Source organism: Silurus aristotelis (assembly GCF_946808225.1).
Source record: "Silurus aristotelis genome assembly, chromosome: 22".
Taxonomy (NCBI): domain Eukaryota; kingdom Metazoa; phylum Chordata; class Actinopteri; order Siluriformes; family Siluridae; genus Silurus; species Silurus aristotelis.
Window position 1 is genome coordinate 5,803,347 of NC_139595.1, and position 9,536 is coordinate 5,812,882.

The 9,536-nt window shown below is 38.5% G+C and overlaps 1 protein-coding gene across 3 annotated transcripts in view; it reads left to right on the forward strand.

Annotated features, from left to right (window-relative positions):
- The first annotated feature begins 821 nt into the window (after nt 1-821).
- The window catches only part of shda (Src homology 2 domain containing transforming protein D, a), a 13,981-nt gene continuing 5,266 nt past the window's right edge, over nt 822-9,536 (forward strand). Inside the window, exons 1-7 of one of the 3 annotated variants that reach the window (XM_083524894.1) lie at nt 822-988; nt 1,735-1,795; nt 3,733-4,057; nt 6,765-6,918; nt 7,323-7,511; nt 8,453-8,621; nt 9,123-9,242. In XM_083524894.1, the coding sequence (XP_083381020.1) occupies nt 3,737-4,057; nt 6,765-6,918; nt 7,323-7,511; nt 8,453-8,621; nt 9,123-9,242 (953 nt within the window). In that variant the 5' untranslated portion in view covers nt 822-988; nt 1,735-1,795; nt 3,733-3,736. Of the gene's footprint in view, nt 989-1,056; nt 1,117-1,257; nt 1,440-1,734; nt 1,796-3,732; nt 4,058-6,764; nt 6,919-7,322; nt 7,512-8,452; nt 8,622-9,122; nt 9,243-9,536 lie in introns of those variants that run through there. The other 2 variants (XM_083524895.1, XM_083524896.1) reach the window with 2 other exon arrangements.

The window sequence follows — 9,536 nt, forward strand, 5'->3', positions numbered from 1 at the left end:
ATCCAGGATGCATTCTCGGCTCAAACCCAATGTTTCTGGGATAGGCTTTGGAGCCATCATGACAAAGAGCAAGAAAAAGTCTATGTAAATTAATGAAATGATTGCAAAATTTATATTAAAGGTAAACAATATGGTCTTTTGTTAAGAGTAACCCAGTGATTATAAAATGTCAAATTTGGTACTATTTTTGACTGAGACTATACAATGCCTGGTCAACCAACTAACTAACTAACTTCAATTGCATCAATTGTTGTAGCTACACTCACATTTCTAGGTACGGTTTTTGAAGGAACTCGGCAGGTTGGTTGTTCCAAATCTTATGTATCTTGGAGAATGGATGTAGGCTGCTTCACATCTTTCTGTATCTTAATGTAAATCCAGACAGACTCGATGATGTTTAGATGATCATCAAGTCTATCTGTTTCATTTACTTTCTAATTTATTTTTGAAAGCATTTTCAATTTTCATCATTTTCCCACAAATACATAGCAACAATTGAAGTGTGTATTTATATATATTAAAAATATTGTGCATTAATAACATTTTAAAAGTTTAATTTCTATTGTATTGTCCCTTAAATGTGTTTGTGTGTGTGTGTCTGTGTGTGTCTGTGTGTGTGAATTTTACAATAAAATGTAAATACCTATGATAGAATGAATGAATTATGCAGCTATTGGAAGTGTGTTGTATCTCTAGGGAATTATAAATGTCCTCACTACTGCATACTTTCTTTCTTTGTCATTAAAAATCAAAAAGTCTTAAAAATAGGGAATACATGATGAATATTTGATCAGATAGAGTGCAGGACAAAAGGAAGCCTGTGGGCTTTTTCTCCAAGTCTCTGCCTATTGGATTGGAGCAGCTGCCTGCTGCCATAACGCGTTACTCATTAAACCTGATTCAGACTTTCACATCCACTCCGGTTAGATGGATAAATATATTTCATGTATAGGTCTTTTTCTCATAATTATTCAGCACTAAGGAATTGGTAAGTATAAATACATTTATCCCAAATCTAACGGTAGTCTAATTGTAGGCTGGGAGGGAGGAGGGGGTCGAACCTTCCACAATAGCCTATTCACATGCTAGTTATTTTGGAAAACCAGCTTAAAACCGGTAACTGTTTACGAAATAAAAATGCATTTGCAAAGTATATGTATTATTTTTATTCTTATTTTAAGCAGGAACGCTTTTCTTGGTTTGTTTTTCTTCCTTCGAGTAGTCGCAGTGCACAGTGCTAGCTTGTTGCTGGCTAGTATGGAGGGTCTTGTGAGATTAATGTTCTCGCTAACAGGCTGGCTGGACACACACATAGTTATGGAGAGAGAGATTATAGTATAGAGTGCAATTTTGGCATTTAAATGTCTATAAATGGTTTATAAACCGGAACGAGAAAGGTTGGGTCATTATGGGAATGATTATTGCAGGTCAAAGTGCATGTAAGTTGTTTTGGTTAGCCTAGCAGACTAGCGGTTAATAAGGAAGAGTAGGAGAAACTTTCTCCAGCTGGGTTTTTGGATGATTTCTTTGCTTGTGTGTGTGTGTGTGTTGGAAATTTGCTGCAAGTTTAGAAAGCAAAGGAATACACCGTAAACGCCAAAGGGCAAATACAGCATGCATAGTGATAATGAAAGAATGCACAGGGTTGGGCTGAGCTCTGGAGGCGTAGTCCTTCATGCATATATCAATACAGGATGCAATAAGTTTTTCCTTCTTCCTGATTTTATTTTCTAGAAGAATACAAAGGGACTGGTGTTTGATGTTCTGAGGCATCGATGAATCGGACACATTAAAGGTAGGAAATTCTGATCTACAAGGATCTTTTTTTTAGCCCAAAGATCAGCCAGGTGAATAGTGAGGAATCTTTGTAATGTGTATGTTTTCTCACAAAAATCAGAAAATCAGACTTTTTATTGTTATTATTTATTCTTTTGGTTTTTAGGATGAAGTTAAAGATGGTTCTTGATGTTCAATTCAAAGCAATGTCTCATTTGACCTAAGCATAAAATTTGCATGGCTTTAATGTAAATTCAATTGTCCCCAACGCTGTTGAATGCTGCATTCTGATTGGTCAAAAGATGCCTATTGATTTTTCTATAGCAGCAGCTGGAGCCTCAGCAGCTGTTCTTCCACATGAAATGGGACAGTAATCGGCTAAAAATTAAATAGGTAAAATTTTGTAACCAATTTCCATTAGCTTTGAGGGGAGAGTGAAACTACTGCGAAAGCTGCATTTATTTAAGGAATAAAAAACTTGTTATTGATTTATTGGAATATAATCATTTTCACACCAAGGTGTGGCAGAGGTTTCTTTTTCTGGAACAGCTCATGGTTTATTCCTTAGATTAAGAGTCCGCAACCACTGGGCTGACAGACTGATACTGGGCTGTGGCTCGTTTGGTACTGGTCCCCACAGAATAAATGGGAACTTTTTACAATTTTATTTTATTTGCATTTCATTGGCTCACAGATTTTAAGAGGTGGCCATTTCTGCCTACGCCAGTTTCCATTCCACCTGCATAACCCTGTGAGGTCACCCTCTACCGGCTAACTTTTTGAAGAGAACTATCTGGTAACCAAAAATTAGCATTTTGCCCACCCAGTCAAAGCTTGATTTTATTATTTAAGCTAAAATAACACAGAAAATACCAGTATGATTACTGATTTCTGATTGGGTGGGCAGTCTACAGCCAATGAACAATGATCAGTCTGTAACAGTACTATCTTAATCTATATATCGATATATTCGACATGCTTATAGGCTTGTATATTACTTCTTATTACTTACCTTTTAGATTTGATGAGATGAAGGGGAGGGAATCGGCCAGAAAAATCTGCATCATACATCAGCCATCAGCTGAGCTGATATCTAAGTCGGCATTGGCATCAGCCAAAAAAAAAGGCCATATTGGTCGACCTTTAATAGTAATAATATGTGCACAATATTGTGGTTCTTTATGCATGAAACCATCTAGGGTGCTTTATATAACAGCAGCTCTGACAATATTTTCAGGCTGAAAGGTTTTAATATTAATGTTTTTGTATATTATTTTAGTATCTGCATAGAAATACAATTGCACAGGTATTTTGACTGGTGAACACGACACATTTTAAACAAAAAAATTAAATAAATCTGTCTATATGAAGTTTTCTGTCAGGAGACATTTATTGTACAATTTTTGAGTTCTCGGTGTCTGCGTTTTTTAAATGTATTTATTTATATATCTATATATTTTTTTTTAGGTAAAGATATAACATAACATGCTGTATTTTTGTTTGTTTATTGAGTAGAAATAATTGAAACAAAAGTGATGTTTTTTTTTATTTAATAGGAAGAAATAACAGACTGAGAATTTGCTGTGGTATTAGAAAAATGAAACACTTAAAGGCATGATGGTATTGGGAATAAATGATTTTCAGTTTAATTGCAGGTTTACATAGCTCAATTTTTAATTTATTGTCATATAAGCACACGCCTCGTCGTGTTTTATTACTTCGTTCTGTCAAACAAGACTTTACAGGACTATCTGGAAATATACCAGCAGTTTCAACACAAGTATGCACAATGACATTTACTAGAAAGTATGTGCAAATGCACAGTGATCAACCTAGAACAAAGACAACTCTGGTAAAATCTCTCTCTCTCTCTCTCTCTCTCTCTCTCTCCTCTCTCTCTCTCTCTCTCTCTCTCTCTCTCTCTTTCTTTCTTTCTTTCTTTCTTTCTTTGCACAGACCCATGGCAAAGTGGTTGAAAGATTATTTGAATTTTGGCAGCAGGAAAGGACCTCCGCAGCCGCCCAAGCCCGATTACACCGAGAGTGAGATACTTCGTGCGTATCGTGCCCAGAAGGAGCTGGACTTTGAAGACCCGTATGAACCCTCAAACCGAGCAAATAATGGCTCTGACTCGTTTCCTGCATTCGGAACTGTTCTGTCCAATGGCATGGAGGTCAAGATGGTCTCCCCTCAGCACCGACTGATCAAAGTGGAATCTCAGGAATTCAATCGCTGCAAGGTCCCACTAGGCATCGTCTCACTCGAGGAGCCGCATGTTCCTGTATGTGCTCATTTTTGTATTTGACACATTGATTTAATAATAATCTTTCCTTTGTGCTACCTATTAAGCAGTGTGAAAGTGCTTTGAAAGTTTCTTCAATGAAATATAGCCTGGGCAAAGTATACCTCAGCCTAATAGTAGTGCACTAGTGCTTTTAAGGTTGAAGCACGGTCTAAATGTGGCTTATAAATTACATTTGTGATGCACTTAAACAGGTGCTTAGTAACAGATGCTATGTAAAAGCCTGCAGCGGTACAGGCGGATTGATCTCGAAAGCTCAGCCTGTGATGTGTCTGGTCTACTGGCTGTAAGTTTAAGAAGTTTATTATTTTCCTCACAGGGCTGCTTGACCTCGGACGCTATGAAATGCAATTTTTGGTTGAGACGCAATTCATTTCCTGTAAACCTCAACATAAAACAATATACAAATCTATATTCACTGCTCCAAAATACAGGGTTATTTAAAAAGAATGAACCGATGTCATGACTCATTGCTTCAGTCATGTCAATCAGTCATTTACATAAAAGTTGATTGTGAGTACAATATTTGTGACTTGGCTGGAGTTTTGTATTACTTTTCCTTAATAAAATATTGCGTAATGAAATCGGTTCATTCTTTTTGAATAACCCTGTATACTTCCTGAAGTCAAAATGTTCATTTAGTTAACAGCCATTTGGTGTGTGTTCATGCAGCGGAACGTAGAGGGAAAGTGTTTTTATGGTCTAAAGGGCCGCAAACGTCCCGGACATTTAAAACAATTAAAGGTTTTTTTAACTAAACAAAAACTGCATGATACTCGAACGAGTTCCTGCTTTTCACTTCAACACGACAGCTGGGACTGTCCCCATTCATCTCCACTTTTTTGTTCTCCCCCTGCTCCAAAAGCACAAAAAGAAAGCTCACTCTTTTAGGCATCGAAAAGGTTTACAAGAATCTCCTGCTGTGTCATCTCTGGTATAGCATTAATTTCCTTAGGGGTTTTTCCTCCTAATCACTCTGTAAAACTTGTGGCGACCAGTATGGCAAAGCTCTGCCCTTGTAATCCTTGATCTTCAGATAGAGACATTCACTGAATGAGTAATTTAAATTGAATTACTTCCCAGTGTTCCTGAAAAAGTTCCTGTGGTTGAAATGTGGCTACACTGGGAACAGGCTTTCTTTTAGGATTACTTCTTATTTGGCTCCATCAAAATTTCTTTTAATCCTGACAAGTTTTCTTGTATCTACCAATGAGACACAGCACTGTGACTCGATCTACCACCACCATGGTCTTCTGTCTAAGGTGGTGGGGGTGGGGGCGCGGTAGCCGAGTTCAGCGTTACATTTATTCAACGCTTACACCATCAAGCCCATCCTGTAAAATTGACCAAACTGTATTGTCCCACGTGTAGCTGAACCAACTGCAGTTTTGATTTATGAACATCCAGTTTGAAAGTGACACCTGTAAATATAAAATCTCTGTTGGATCAGGGAGGAAACACTATCCACGTTAGGTTTTTAAATTTTTTTATTTGAAGACGAAGGCTATTGAGCTCATGCATGCATTAGATTAGACTGTGCAGTTTTCCCCTCATCAGCCCAAAGGCCCTGTAATTCACAATCATTAGACCTGGTTAGAAAAGTAGACTTTAATGTAGTGTTGATGCACTTTTGATAAGTCAGTGCTAATGTTATGCCACCTAAAGCAAACTAAAGAATGCATACCCAGAACCCTCAGCCATGGAATTTCTACTTGAGGGGTGAAGGAGGTCCTGAACCCAGCTCTGCTTAGAGTTGCTGATCCTGCTGGAAATGAAACCTCTGGACTAGTCTTATGGACTATAACAGGTTTTCTTCTAGGACTGCTCATTAATTGGTTATGTCTAAATCTTGGCCATACTTCTGACACGTTCCTCAATTTATGCTCCTAAAAAGCATCTCCACAACATAATGCTTTGCAACATGACCACCACTGTGATCTCTTCTGGGTTTTATTGCAATATTTTATATTCTGCAATCTTCTCAAACCATTAAAAATGTCCATCTGGTAGGGTTTTATTAGATGTAGAAGGTAAATATTCGTCACCCAGTTCGGTTTTGAAGCAAATACGACATCTTTACTGGCTGTTGGGAAGTTATCAATGCACTGACCACCCTGCTAAGGATCTTACTCCGTTATCCGAAATAAGCCAAGATTAAATTGAAGCAGAAGCAAAACTTGGAAGAGTAGCAAAAGCAGTCTTTGGCTAAAACAAGCACACACTTAAAAAAGAGGGTAAAATTCGTCACCGAACTCTCATGAGCTGCACGCATCATTGCCCAAATTAGACCAAATTGCTGCTGAACATGACGGTCAAAACGAGGCTTAGGCACGCAAAGAGCTTATAAAACCCTAGTCAACACTGGAGCACCAGATCAGCAACAAGCGCTGGCACTGATGAATCTCTCTCGCATTTTTTGTTTTGTTAGTAAGCAGCACTTTCATTGCATTCATCGTTCTCCAGGTCATTATAGTGTTTCAACGCCAGTAATCAGCAATGTAAGTACCAAGAATGAGCTCAACATTTCTTTTTTTTATTTGTATTTTTTTACCTTTTGTGTTGCTCAGCCACCCCCAGGCAGCGCTTAACCCCCACCCCCATAGTCTTCTGTTCTCCCATCAATCTTTTGTCTGTAGACAGTGCTTAATCTCTCCCTCTGTGTCTCTTTATCGCCCTCCACCCCCAGGTTGTTCCATCCGCTCCAGCAGTGGGGGACACCGATTATTCAGACCCATTTGATGCTCGTCCAGACCCACGAGCCCATCTCGGCTGGGAGTCCGGTTCTGTGGAAAATAGCAGCAGCTACATGGAACCGTTTGAAGCCCAGAGAGTCATCACAGGTGAACTGCTTTCACTATTCCCCAGGCAATATGGTTAATAAACCATACAGAGAACACGGTTATATATGGAGTCATTAAAAAGCACAAAAACGCATTACCGGCGTTTAGGCAGGGCTGTGGGAGGACAGGAGTTACCAGACTGCTGGCGATTTTACTTTGCTTTACAGGTTTAAATTTTTTGTATTATTGTAATTCTTGTAGACTTTATTATTAAACCGTTTATTACTTAATCTTTTAATAAAATATCTGTCAAATGCTTTTAGTAGTAGCTTCAAATCAACTGTGATAAAGCATCAAATAATAAGTCACTTTCTGGCCCGTTATGTAATTTTCTTAATCCTGTGAATAAGAGAAAACCCATTTGGCATTTTGAAAGCCAACTAACAGCATATGTTTCCTTGTAGAGCTGCAGCACAGCTCTCGGGGAAGCCAACAGCTCTACGACAGTCCATATGAAGAACGCGGACACTACAGGACCATTTTCGCAGATGATGAGAGGGAGAGCCGATTGCCCCAGGACGATGAGAGGCCTGCAGATGAGTATGACCAGCCCTGGGAGTGGAAGAAGGAAAACATCTCCAAGGCATTAGCTGGTGAGCCCTGCCAAACACCAGAACTGCGAATCAAATCCCCAGATGATTTGTTACTCATCGTTTTTCATACATTCTTTCTTTGAGTTTCAAAATTGAGCTAAGCCCTAAGTTTTGCCCTAGCATAGCATTTAAGTCATTTCACAATTTGATCTCTTTGCAAGTGTTAAGCATCTTATTGGCTTACTTGTATTGTTTCTGTACTTATTTGAGTGTTTAAGAGCTGTTATACAGATGTGATCTCAGCTCAGGGAGTGAGCAGAATGTGCCTGTCTGATCAGAGGTGTTAAATCTGAAAGTCCTCCAGGGCCATAAGTCACATCAGGATCAGGAAGGGGCTTGTCCAAAGAATTTTGCAGTATGGATGCTCTATTCTCGGACTGCAAGTTAGACTGTTTCCTGTACAATTTCTTGGAATAATGTGTAATCACAACAGTTAAGCTCATTTGCCAGCAGGAGTTATAAAACTCTGTACAATTGGTGGACTAGTCTGTGTGCTTCAGCTACATTCAAAATCCCTACATTGATGTAATCCATGGTCTACACTTTTCTCATATGAATTTGTCACTAATATAAAACCAGACGAAGAGAAAATGTAAAGTGTGAGTAAGTGAAAGTGAAAGCGAGATGAGTTTCAGAAGGGCACAAGTGGCTTTAATAGTATTAAGCAGATTGAACGTAACTGATGGTCTGTCAGTCAGAATATCCGTTAGCCTTGAGGAAGAACAGCCATAATGAGAGAGAGAAAGATGACAGGATCGTCCCTCAAATAATAATAGGCTTCATTAGGTTTGATTGCCGAGGTATTAAAATACATTGTTGTTTTCATTCTTCCTATTTTTTTATTTTGTCATGTTACTATAGAAATTATTTCTACGTAAACTGTGCCATTGTTTTCCATTGAAGACTTGGCTGAACGTGGTGGTTTTCTTGTGTGGTTTTAGTACAATTTGATGGTGGTGATTGGGATTGCTCCACACTGCCCCACACGGACCAGCACAGGAGAAGAACCAGTCCTCCTTCCAGCAAGGCCACCAGTTTACGCAAACCCAGTGACCTCCACGCCATCTTGGGGGAGAGGGTAGACCCTGAATTTCCTTTGGAGCAACAAGTGTATGTAGTAGGATTGATTATTGTTTTTGTTTTGTTTTTTACCAATGTTTAATAATTTATTTATTCTTACAACAGTAGTAGACTAGAGATTTTCTGGACATAATTATAATAATAAAACGTATCCTTTTTTTTTTTTTTACGGTGAACAACATCGGTACGTTTAATATGAAAGAAGCGCTTGGATCGATGTTGATTCTTTATTCAAAGTCAATTTATTTTTTATTTGATAAACTATAACATGCTTCACCATAGAAATAGCAGATGTGCTACCAATGATCTAATATTCTAATATTAAAAAAAGGAAAAACTGTACGGACAAAAGATTAGCACTATTACCACTGTTAATGCTGTTACATTCGATTCATCTATAATGAAACATTAATGGTATATTAAATTAACTAAAACAACAATCACTTTTTGCATTCAATGCACATTGCTTTTGCTGCATAATTATACAGTGGCATATTCTTTTGGAACAAAGTGCACGTCTGCGTGTTGTAGGTGGTACCACGGCGCACTGACGCGATCTGAAGCTGAGAGTCTGCTGACACTGTGTAAAGAATGCAGTTACCTGGTGAGGAACAGTCAGACAAGCAGAAACGACTACTCTCTCTCTCTCAGGTACTGCACAGGGTTTTTTTTCTTTTCCTGACATGCCTTCTGACTAACCATCAACAAAGGTCATTCATATGCTATTATACATACCCCTTTCTATATGCTGTAATATCAAATAATCTTTTATATCCCACAGTGACATACTTGTAATCCCACTCGGTTGCTTAATGTGCTCGTGGGAATCTTTCTGGCCCCCTTTGTTTCTCCACTGAGTCACCCATGAAGTCCTAGACCTCAGCTGCTATTGCATGTTAATCATCTCATATCCGCTAAATCACCAGCTAATCCTGCACAGACATT